Genomic DNA, 12,635 nt, shown 5'->3' with positions numbered 1-12,635 from the left:
ACTTTTAGAGGAAGTTAACTTTTATACTTCCTAATTCCATAGGAGATATTCAAGTACAGCCTGAGTATTGCATTGATTCACCACAAAAAATTGTGCAAATCAAACATGTTTTGGTAGAATCTGGTGCTTTTTGTAAAAGTTAGTAAATGAAATAAAACTATTGGCAGAGAAACAAGACTGGAACATGAGAAGAAAGTTTCTGCAGGAAGTTCAGGAAGTTCCCTTTTGGGGAAGTTAAAAAACACTTGATAGAACTGCAATACATATTTATCATTCTTTTTAGCAGTGAACTATACATATTATCATGAAGAAGATGAATAAAAGGAAAAGCAAATGATATCTGTAGCAATATCTAATCACTGGTCTTTGGCATTGAGGAAGAAGGAATAGAGGAAATGTATCCTATCTGATGTGGGATTAGGGGATCCGTCATCCGAGGAACATGAGTAATAGTTCCCATGGATGCCTGTTTCTCTCTGTAAGATGCCCAAGTTACTAAATAAAGCCCAGCTATAATGAGAAGTCCTCCCAAAATGCTGCAATCACAAAGCGTGGAGATGTCTTAGCATAAAGGCTAACAACTAGAAAATGGAATGTAAAAAAAAAAAAAGATCATACGTGCTCAGCAAGTGGAATATTTATAGTTTTGCAAGAATCAATCTCCAAAAGAAAGCAAATCAGAAAGGAAACATGAAAAATTTCCAGCAAAGGAGCTTGACATCACCCTCATGCCGTTTTGGTCCTCATTGTGCCAAAACAAGTATTATAAAAAGGTAATACAAGGATATAAATGTGGATTATTATTTTTTCTGAGTATGATATTTACATTCAGAATAAATCAGAGCACTAACCTTCCCAGATAAATAGCGCTCCCAAGAAAAATACTAGACAAAATCACTGATGCAGCAGGCTGAAGCGGATTGTATAAAGCAACTAAAGCAGGGCCAAGAACCTTATTGGACCATGTCATAAGTCCGTAGTTCAGCGCTGATGCAACAATTCCCTGAAAGACATTAACCATTGTGACAAAACTATTTCATTTGATTCCAACTAAAAACTTTGTCCATCTACATACTTACCATATGAGACAGATGAATGAGAATCCACTATGAAACATTCAAAAGATAATTTAATACATGATGCATTGATGATTGCAAATTGATATAGCAACTTAGGGGAAGGAAGTATGAAGAACATTGTGTTGAAGTGTGTGACCATCTCATCTAAAAGCTTATGGTCACACACTTCGACATGGTATCAGAGCTGGCAGACGTGTTGAGATCGAATCTCACCGCCACCCATATCAAAAAGAATTTCCACCTTCTTGGCCCATGAAAAAAAATCAGGCCCGCATGTCACGGAAGTGTTGAGAATACAATTAAATAATAAAAAGTGTGCTCCCTCTAACAGCTTAAGCTTTTAAATGAGATGGTCACACACTTCAACAAGCTTTTAGATGAGATGGTCACACACTTCAAAACATTGACCCTGTTCTTCAAAGTTCAGGGGCAAATCTGGATCATCTTGCATAGTTTGAGAGCAAATTTAACCATTTCCCCTTGTAAAAGAAGGACCGCGTTATAGGGATCGGTCAGACTTTAATACAATGTTAAATTATTTGACCACCTCAGGTAAATAGTTAAGTTGTTCGAGAGAGCATGGATTACTTAATCATGATCGACCACAATTCAATAGTTGATTCAACAGCAAATTATACCTACTATCACATTTTTTGTATATCATAGTATCAGATTTCTTTTTTATGTGAGACAAATCATTTTGAGATTTGAATAAAGATAAATAAAATCTCACTTCACGCATCAGCGAAAAAGTAAGATTGGGACTTAAGAGAATCTTACAGCATAGCACACAGCGCCAACTTCAGATTGTGTCAAATACCAGTCTGTTGATCCATTGGTCATAAGGAATGACGTTCCCATCATTAGTAGAACGCCAAAAAGGTAAGAATATGCTGTCAATGATACGCTTGCCGGGTATTCTCTCAAAACTGGAGCCTGCAAAAATTTCTTTACTCACTCAACTCTGCATACATTTCATAATAATACACACACACTGACAATCTCAAGGATTTTCCAGACAATGCTTCAAGCTAGCCTAAGATCTGAAGTGCCACAGATATCTCAGAATAAACTGTTTGCACAAATCCTGTCTGAAGGTCAAGCTACCAACCAAAACCAAATTGTTTCTACAGATTATTTCGCAAAAATAATCATTATGTCTGTTTTTTGGACTATTGGGTATGGATTATTTCACAAAACCAGTTTTTTTAATATATCGATTATGTTGACAGGAATTAGTATCTAGCTATTGTTCATTAATGTAATCTTTCTTGACCAATTATCAAATGATCACTAATTTATATAATCTTATCAGGCCTAAGATTAAGTAAAAGGTGTCCAAAAAGTGGCAAGATGAGCAAATTGATTTCTTTCAGAGGAATGGCAATTGGTAGATCAAAATTCACAAGAGCAGAAACCAAATAGGAGAGAAAATATCATGAAACTGAATGTGATCACCTTTAACAAGGAAAGAGTATAGGACATTATTTTAAATTTTTATGAAATGGTAACATGTCAGGTAAAGGGCATTATTATTTCCACACACTAGCTATAGCCAGGAAACTTCACCTATTAACACACACTTGTTGGTAAGAGTGAAGTTCACTAATAAATCCCATAAGGTTTAAAGCTTAGTCTATGTACTGCTGAACCTTGGGGTCGGGCTATACAATCTCCATCGTCCATGTCGCCCCATTTAAGCCCATCTTAGTCAAATATAACACAGTTAAACTAAGGGTATTACATATATTTTTGAAGGAAATATCACCAGTCCTAAAAGAAAAAAAAATGATAAAGGAAAATTCTAGATCATATCAGTCTTCAAAAATTAAAACACTGATCAAACTACTAGATTCAAACCTCGTTGGAAGGAAAATCAGACAGTTCACTTCACAAGTTTGTTTGTGAACTGCAGACAACTTGCAGTCGAACTAGTACAGCTATCTAACTATTTCCGTTCAAGAACTAGAATATCTGAAGACTTTGGAAAGAAAGTTCTGACTAGCTATGTAAAAGACCCCAAATCAGCATCCTTCTGTTCTGTTTAGTGTTTACCCATAACTCACTCCACGAGATAACGAATCATTTCTGTGTAGTGGTTGCAACTTCTGCTCTGAACTGAATCTAAAACAGCGAGCCTCTTGGAACAATTATATATTGTCTGTACACTATATAAAAGTATGAACAAGTTAACGAGTTTTCCCCCTGTTGGTCTAGACTATAAATCCTGCCTAAGTGTGCTATTCTACTATTTACTTCGTATTGAAAGACCATCGAGATGTAGAGATTTCATTTTCATTTTAGGACATAAGAGTTGTTCCTGTAAGCAAACAGTGATACTAAAAGGCAATTCAAATTTAAGCAACCTCTTCTTCATCTCCACCCCCAACAAAAGAAGAAAATAGAAAAAGAAAGAAAGAAACCCACTAGACTACAGTTGAGATTAGGGGTGTTCACGGGTCGGTTTGGATCGGTTATTGGTCAAAACCAAACCAAACCAGTTTAATTGGTTTTTAAATAATTAAAACTAAACCAAACCAATTAAAATATACTTTTATAGGTTTGGTTGTTATCGGTGTCGGCTTGGTTTGGTTTGGTTATTAATCATATACGAAAATAAAAGAAACGATTCATTCAAAAAGGATAAAAAAAGACAACAATTCATTCAAAAAGAAAAATAGCTAGAACAACTAGCATTACAAAACTTTCAATCACTGAATTTATTGTGAATAAAGCTCCAAAATTTACCACTTTTGGCCAAGACAAGAAAGGGCAATGACATTTCCAATCCCACCAAGAAATGTCAGTGGCGCCCATATACATGAAACCAACAAGATAAATGCTCCCCTCTCGGGCGTTTAAGCTTTCATAAATAAATTTTGATGAAAATATATATAAGATGTCTAAAATTGTTCATATAAAATAACATATATATATATATACATATACATATATATATATATATACATATATATATATATACATATATATATATATATATATATTATATAATTTGTCGGTTTGGTTCGGTAATTTCTTGGTTTTTTTGGAACAAAATCAAAACCAAACCAAATATTATCTGTTTTTAAAAATGAAAACCAAACCAAACCCAAATAAAATTGGTTTATTTAATCGATTTGGTTTGGTTTTTATCCAAATCGTGAACACCCCTAGTTGAGATTGTACAAAAGCAAACCAGTTAACAATCAAGATGAATCAACAAACCATTACCAGCCTTTCCTAAGAACCAGTGAGAGCGAAAATTAAATCTCTAGACAAGAACAAAAGAAAGAAAATGATGGAAGGGGTATTAGACATAACTAAGTTACATTTAATATTTTTGACAACGTAAGTTACATTTGCATTTTACAAAAGCAATATTTTTCTTTTCAAAGATTGTTAGTACATTAAACTTTTTTATCAGGTTTTAATCAGTAGTATAAATTCACTCAATACCAATTTCAAAGGCCTCCCTGCAAATGCTAGCGCATTACAGTCCACTCACCCAAAGCATGCCAAAATTACCTTCAAGGGCATATTATTAGAGAAGGAGGTCCATCGTTAAAGGTCCAATTTACAAGGAAGATCAGGGACAAACTTTTTAAGGGATGACTAGATACATATGTAATTTATATATGTTCATAGCCTTTCAGTTTCATCATTGAGAACGGTCTGCTATTTATTCCAATCAAGTCATTCTGAATTAACAATTGAAATGACTATCTAGTTACCTGAAGAGAAAAGTATGCTGCCATGCACATACAGTTTCCTATTAAGCATAAGACGCCAAGGTGCCAATTATCAAATCCCAACTCCAGAAAACTAGACATTAGCCATCCAGCAGGCTCTGGTTGACCCTTAGCACTTATCTCAATTTGCTCTGTGAAGTCTGATGTGCCGTCTCCAAACACAACTGTACCACGGAATACAGCCATTAAAATCGCCCCAGAAACACAAACAATGGTACCTCCGACCTTTGCTTGACCTTCCACAGTAAAAAGCTTCGCGGTTTCTGTACTGCATAAATAACACATATGAATGATGTTGAGCAGGTCAACAACTGCGACGAATAAGTTATGTGACAATTCTAGAAATGCACAATGGACTAGCTCATGTTCCTTCCGGTAATGACGGATGACTTTGATGACTTAAAAAGCAGGGAAATTGAACTATTTCACAGTGAATACTTTATTCAAAAGCATATCCCTTGCATTTCCATTTTTTTTATACCAAGAGATCCCCAAGGGGCACCCGCCTGCATCTCAACTAAATTAAGGCATGAAAGTTTCTCCACATCATAGATGCCCATCACTATACTATTCTGCAATAGCACCATATTCTCTGTGATCCACTTCAGGTGTTACCTTGACAATTGAACAACACCCTGTGCTCTATCATTGATCATAAAATTACAGTTTGAATGGAACACTATTAAAATAAATAAAGGAGCACTTAGGTTTTGGTTTTTTTTTTGGGGGGCAAACAGAAACAGCCTTTCACCTCATATGTTTCCAAAACAGCACCACATAAACCAATTTCCTGATAAGTTTACCCTTTTGAGATCCATTTAAGCATTCCCCAGTTACAGGGAATAACTATAGCTTTTGGAAAAATGAAAATAATTCAATTAATCTAGACATTTAGAAACCAATTCTTCTTCTTTTTTATTTTTTTGCCAAGTAGATTCCTATAAAGCTCAAAATTTATAATAGCAAAGCATCTGCTTTTACTTTAAAACATCAACCGCAACATTCTTTTTGATCGGTAAAAGATAATTCTATTAATGTGCAGCGAAGTGCTGCAAATAATTACAGGAAGCTACTACATCACAAAAAGTGCAATGAGCCCAAAGAATCTATCATGGCTTCTGTGTCATTTACAAATCCTATGTTACACCCCAAAAAACTTTAAAGAGATGCATATATAGTTAATGCTAATGACTGATTCTTTTTGGCTTTCAGAATTCTAGCATTCCTTTCTTTCCAGATTGTTAGGAAATGAATCTTAGGCCTAGCTCTTGGGGTTGAATTAGACCTAATATCCATTTCTTTAATTGGTATCAAAGTTATGTTCATTCCCGTTTGGGCTCCCAATCCACGCTCCAGTTGGGCCCGAGTGTGAAGAGGAGGAGGGGGAGGGTAGAGTGGGTTAAAGTCCCATATCGGTTTGGGATGGACGGATAGTTTGCTTATATGGACTTAGGCAATCATCCCCTCATGAGCTAGCTTTTGGGATTGGGTTAGGCTTAAGATCCAAATAGTATCAGAATTAGGTCCATTTTCATTTGGACTCCTGGTTCACGCTCCAATTGGGCCTTGGTGTGAAGGGGGAGTATTAAAGTGGGTTAAAGTCCCACATTGGTTGGGAAATGGTCAGGTAGTTTGCTTATATGAACTTGAGCAATCCCCCCCCCCCCCGAGCTAGCTTTTGAGGTTAAGTTAAGCCCAAGATCATATCTTTACAGAGATGATCCACCGTACGACTGACACTATTGAAGTTCCAAGATGTAAATTTGTCCTTTTCTAGACCTTTCATATACCACATTTGCAAAAGATCTTTACTAGTCTTAGGCATCATCCAAGTGACCGCACTTTATTGAGAATGAAATGCCAAATTTATTAGATAAAGACACAATGGATGAAGAGGTGATTAACATAGTCATTTTGTCTCATACAACATGCACCTACTACAGGAAGAAAGCCATCTTCTTTGAAGATTCTCAGAAATTAGACAAGGACCAAATGCCACCAGCCATATAAAGCAATCCACCTTCAAAGGTGCTCTGTTCTTCCAGATGCATCTCCATGGCCACTAAGAGAGACTCAGAATGTGTGCAAGAGTACTACAGTGTTAATAGCAGAATTTAACCTGGAATCTCCTTGTTGCATCTCTTTTCAATAATAAGGAATCAGACTTGGAGTGCACAGGGATGAGGTTCTGCAGTAGTAACAAAAGAGAGGAAACACTATCGACTTTCCAATCATTTAGAATATGCCTGAAGCTGAGATTCCAACCATTCTCTGACCAATAATTACTAACAATAACCTCCTGATTTTGTGCCATAGAGAAAAGGACTCGGTGTTGCCGTGTTGCACCTTGTGGATTGCCCTGTCTGAACTTCCATCCAGAGCTTAATTTTTCCGTCATTTCCCACTTGACGTGCAGCAGTTGAAAAAAAGAAAAGAAAAAAGAATCACAAAGGACCCTAATATATTTCAAATGCCATGAAAGCTCTGGAACTGTGGAATTTGGTAGTCCAGGACTTGAGAAGGTAATATTTTGCAGCAATTATTACTCACCACAATACCTCTTTCTCTTGACTGAATTTTCAAAGCCACTTTTGCAACAAACTAGTGTTGTGGAGCTTCAAGTTTTTGACACCAAGACCCCCTATCTTCCTATCCAAGGACACTATTACCCACTTTTACCAGGTTGAAGGATTTTTGTTCTCTATTTCCTTGCCAAATAAAGTCTCTTTGAGTCTTGTCCAACTTCATGGTCACTGATGCAGGTAAAGGAAATAGACTTATAGTGATGGTATAAGTAGAAAGGGAACAAATCACACAGTCATCGATACCAGCCTACCTCCCAATGAGAGGTAATTTCTCTTCCAACTTGAGAGCTTTTTCTCACACTTATCCAAACTTCATTCCATATAGATAAGGCTTTTGCTTTACTGCTAAGAGATAGTCCCAAGTACTTGGCAGGAAAGGACCCGACACTACAGCCCATTATGTCTACCACCTCCAAAACATTAGATACCTAATTAACAGGATGAATAACATTCTTAGAAAGATTGATATGCAAAGCCGAAACAGCTTTGAAGAACAGTAAGAGCATTCTTAATTGCAGCATTTGCTCTTCTCTGGTTCAAAGAAGATCAGAGAGCCATCAGCACAAAGGTGTATAATGTGGAGGGCCTTGCTCCCTAACACTGGGACTGAAGCCATATTTATCCAACCCTGTTGTTATGTTATCACTAAATAAACCTTCCATAAAGAGTGTGAGTAAAAAAGGGGAGAGTGGATCTCCTTGCTTAACCCTCTTTTGGCCATGAAAAACCTTTAGAAGCCCCATTGATAATAATAGATAACTTAATTGTAGAGGTACATAAAGATATACATGTTATCCATTTCTCAACAAAACCAATTAACCTCAACATGCTGATAAGAAACTCTTGGTGGACACTGTCAGAAGCTTTTTCCATGCCCAACTGACATATAATGTCTATTTTCTTCTGCATTAGTCTGAGTCAACACATTCGTTAGCAATCAATGAAGCATCTACTATTTGCCTACCCTTTATGAACGCCATGTGAGAGGATGACAATAAAATAAAAAGGGTCTAGAAGGAAGGTTAAGATGACAAAATTTTGGGAACTCAAAAGTGTAGTTGGGATGAAAAATGGACTAGCCCACTTAGCAATGCAAAACCTTTTTTTCCTTCTAAAAAAGAATCATTTCCTTAGATCATCTGACCAACCCACTATCCTACTCTGTCCCATTAAGTTTTACCTCGCCCAGCCCTTCCTTACCTCGCTTAAGTGCTCCCCTGCCCTACCACCCCTACTCTGCACTTGCCATCCCTAGGTGCCGTCAGGAGGGGAGGGGGGATTTTATAGTTAGTTGGTCGTTAATCTAGATGGAAGGTCATTTGGGATTTGAAATGTAATTTCATTTCTCAAAAGAGAGGTGCGTAAATTGAAACAATATCAGTTAGCAATTTTTTCTGGAATTCAATTAATCCCTCTTTTATCTGTCTCATCTTTATCATGTCATTTTTTATCCCCACACTAGAAGTGTTTCTGCAATTTAGTTCATAAGAAGGTCCAATACTCCAAGATAGTCAATGAGATTTATCTCGGGTTATATTGTATCAATTTGGAGGATATAGATTATACAATTGATAGTAATTATTCTCATTCTATACACAAAATAAAGTACTTATGATTGTTCCAATTTAAAGCACAAAACAATTTTGGTATTAAGAATACAACATTTGACACTTGATAGAACTATGATTTTATACAGCCACAAAGTTAAGCAACACAAGATTTACTCAACACCCAGGACATGCAAAAAATGGGAGTGATTGAGACAGATACAAAATCGAGAGATGAAGCGGTTGAATCCTTACTGACCCCATAAGTACAGCAAGTATGAAAGTAAAGACTGGTATTGCAGGTTGCAAAGCAGCAGCATAAGTCGGATTTGTGTAGCCAAGACCAACAAGGAACAACAGTTGGTTACCGAAAATACTGTCACAGTACCAAGACAGAGAAAATGAACTTTCAGGAATAGGCTTTTATCAAGTATAACAAAACTAAGGAAATTAACAAAACAAATCCAAATATAAATGCTTCGGACATCGAAACTTACCCAGTTAATCCTAAAATGAAGAATGACAGTAGAAGCCGTTTATTCAGAGGAAGCCTCAACCTCCTATACATAAAGAAATTGTATATAGGGTTTAAATGGTATAGAAGCGCAAAAAATACTAACAATAGCTACTTTAACCAAGGTTGACTGACAATTTTTTAACAAAAATCTATTCTGTATACCCCCCAAAAAAAAACTAGCTCTTACCACAAATCTTCGAGATGCAATATTGGCACAATTTTGAGTGGAACTTACAAGGGGCAATCCACAACTCTCTAATACACACAAAATAGTTTCATTGCAGCATGAAGTGGCTTCATTTGATCAAGACTAACCTACTCCTTTTATAAGGTAAAATAAGTTTATTAACAATAGAAAAGTCTCCAGTATACAAGCAGTATATCAAAAGGTACAAATTCTACAACTTCATCAAAAAATAAAAGGGTAGAGAATCTACAAAAGAATATGATTTTGCACAAAAGTCACAAAGTCTTTTATTCCATGATGTTTTAGGCTTTCCAGTTAAAAAGAACCGCCAAGCCTTTTATACAAACTAAAACTTCACAGCAGCACCAAAAAGATACTAGGAATTAGGGAATAATAGGTTATTCCTGTAATATACAAGATCATTTCCTATACCCTCGAAGGCTCTCATATTTCTTTCCTTGAACATGATCCATATTAGTCCTAATGGAGCCACATCACCCTCCCTCCGTCTTCTCCTCCCTATAAAGGACTTGTTGAATAATGCCTTTTTCACTATGCCTAGTAGCATCCACTGTAATCCGAAACATTTCAAAATCTCCCACATAAGAGAGATCCTACCTTGCAGCACAAGATTAGATGATCTATGTCTTTAATATGGAGCCTTTAGATCTTGCGAAATTGGAGAAATCCCTTTCTTAAAGTTCTTGATCTTTGGGAGAAGGAGAATTAGGGATTTTGAGAGTTTCTATATGTATAAGGATGTTATTAGGTTATAAGATGGACTTAGGGAAGTTAATTGAGGGTAAAAGGTCAAGAATACCCTTCTGGGAACGTAAGAAGACCATAAAAATCAAAGAAAATGACCTTTTAATAAATCCCGTCGGCCAAATCGGCACTCTGGAGGTCTCATCGTGGAGCTATTCGGCGGATTGCCCAAAGGGGGCTTAAGATTGCCAAAAATTATGCCAAAAATTATAGAGTCTGAAGGTTTTCGGTCCCATTCGGCAATGCAATTCTGCAAGTCGCTGAATTGATAGGTGAGATCGCCGAATTGTCCTGTTCAGACATATCCCAGTAAAACAATCATAACTTTCTGCTCCGAACTCCAAATGATGCAAACTTGGTGGCGTTGGAAAGAAGACTCATAGACCTTTAATTTGATAGGTCATGAGTCACTTAACTCTTTATATGCTAAGAGATATGGTCGTTTGAAGCTGACCCTATATGAACTCATGCGAAAACTTGGTCGATAGAAATACTTTGAACTTAGCTTGGTGTTTGAGGTACCTTATGACCCTAAACCACATCCAATACCCTTCAAATATTTAGGGAAGTACCTTAACATATATGCACAACTTAGAAGTCATCGGGTTCGGGCCTATATGCATACGAAAGATGGTTAGCATCTTTGTTTAGAAGTTGCAGGGCGTTACAGTAAGTAGGTTATAGCTTAGTATATCTTCCTATATTCCCTTGTAAGTATGGGCAGCTGTAGTTTTTATGCAGAAAATAGTTATACAAAAAATGTTACCTTCTCAAAAAAAGATCAGTTAGAAGGGAAAGTTAGTGCAGTTAGACTAGAAGAGAAGATTAGTCTTTTATCCCACTCATTTTTAAGTCGGTTATATCCTTGGCTATATAGGACCCATCAATGTAGCAGTGAAGTATTCCATTGAAAAAATATCTTCTTCTAAATTTTGTGCTTTGCAAGATTCATCTCAATTGAGCTCACAAGGCTCAATTTCTAACATCAATTCAATTGTCTATCCACAGAGTGGCTGAATGTAACTAAATCTCTTTCTTTTTTGTTCTGCACAGATAGAGAGACCAAGACTACACTAGTTGGATTGCAGATTTAATAGAAACATAAAGAAGGGGAATATAGGTAAAGAGATAAAAGAACTAACTTTTCACGGAAATAGGCAATTGGGGCAAGAATGGATATAGCAAGAAGATCTCTATACAAACAGAAGACAATTTCATTCATGCCCACATTGAGAGCCACCTTGGTAATCACATGGTAACCACCATAGACAAGCTGTACCAAAGCCAGTGCAGCATGGGCTTTCCATATCTCACCACCATTTCCTACTGCAGCTGTTGCCATTTTGTTCACTTCATCCACTCCAACCCCCACCCACCCCCTCATATATACAGTCCACCATGTTTAATAATGGGTAGCTGATGATGGTAAGGGTGAATCTTGATTTTAAAAACTAAAGAATTCAAGAATCGGACAAAAGGAGTGGACTTTTTGTATGAACCTCATCTTCTTCTACCGAGTTTCTGCACAAAACATTGAGGAAGATTTTGGACAAAAAAAAATTGGAAAATGTTTCAACGAATTTGAGGTTTTAAGCTTTCCCACATACGAAAATGTATTTGTCTTTTCCTTCTCTGATATTGGCAAAGGTCCAAACAAGGGAGATATCTTGATGGAGCTTTTTATAATGTGTTTCAAAAAATTATCTTTTCTCTTTTTATTATTTTTTTAATTCTAATTTTTTGCATGATATATTTAAGAATATAGAATTAAAGAGTATTTTGTTACATACTTTCTACATATCTGTAATTTAAAAATCACAAAATTTTGAAAAAAAAAACATAATTTCTTAAACTTTGTATCAAATTAAAATAAAACAAATAAATAAATTAAAACGACCTAAATAGCAATGGTCCCTTTATGTTTAGACTTAAGTTAGAAAGTAATTCCTTATGTTTGGGGATAAGTTTAAAAGTAATCCCTAAAATATCATAAAATGACACTTGGTGTCCCTCAAAATGTCTGGGCATATTGTTATTTTTCTTTTTTTTTAATAATTTTTAACGATGGACCTTTATTTTTATATCATACTATACTAAACGTGGAAAGCTTCATAATTGAAAGTTGAACTATAAAAATACCCTTTAAAGATTTAGTGGATCTTCCGGAATAGTTCAGTTGGTTTGGAGGGTGGTAATCCACATGGAT

The 12,635-nt window shown here is 36.0% G+C and overlaps 1 protein-coding gene across 3 annotated transcripts; it reads right to left on the bottom strand.

Annotated features, from left to right (window-relative positions):
* Positions 1-210: 210 nt before the first annotated feature.
* Positions 211-12,065, bottom strand: LOC129889564 (WAT1-related protein At4g19185-like). 3 transcript variants are annotated; one of them, XM_055964923.1, is made up of 7 exons: positions 11,572-12,065; positions 9,458-9,520; positions 9,220-9,336; positions 4,811-5,096; positions 1,860-2,015; positions 852-1,003; positions 211-536 (listed from the first exon to the last, which is right to left on the bottom strand). In XM_055964923.1, the coding sequence occupies exons 1-7, from the start codon at positions 11,811-11,813 to the stop codon at positions 353-355; spliced, it is 1,200 nt and encodes a 399-aa protein (XP_055820898.1). In that variant the 5' UTR covers positions 11,814-12,065; the 3' UTR covers positions 211-352. The 3 variants fall into 3 exon arrangements, with proteins under 3 accessions (XP_055820898.1, XP_055820899.1, XP_055820900.1); XM_055964924.1 differs by lacking the exon at positions 9,220-9,336; XM_055964925.1 differs by lacking the exons at positions 9,220-9,336; positions 9,458-9,520.
* Positions 12,066-12,635: the final 570 nt, after the last annotated feature.

This window comes from Solanum dulcamara, chromosome 5, assembly GCF_947179165.1.
Source record: "Solanum dulcamara chromosome 5, daSolDulc1.2, whole genome shotgun sequence".
In the NCBI taxonomy this organism is placed as follows: Eukaryota; Viridiplantae; Streptophyta; class Magnoliopsida; order Solanales; family Solanaceae; genus Solanum; species Solanum dulcamara.
Note: the sequence above shows the minus strand (reverse complement) of the source record. Positions and strands in the feature narration are given on the sequence as shown.

Bases quoted from the DNA above. Each gene is read 5' to 3' on its own strand.
- LOC129889564 (XM_055964923.1), bottom strand. From the start codon at position 11,813: ATGAGGGGGTGGGTGGGGGTTGGAGTGGATGAAGTGAACAAAATGGCA. The intron at 5,097-9,219 runs GTCAGTAAGGAT...TTATTTATGCAG, and splicing joins ATACTTGCTGTACTTATGGG to TACAGAAACCGCGAAGCTTT. The intron at 1,004-1,859 runs GTAAGATTCTCT...AATGTCTTTCAG, and splicing joins TTGGCGCTGTGTGCTATGCT to GGAATTGTTGCATCAGCGCT.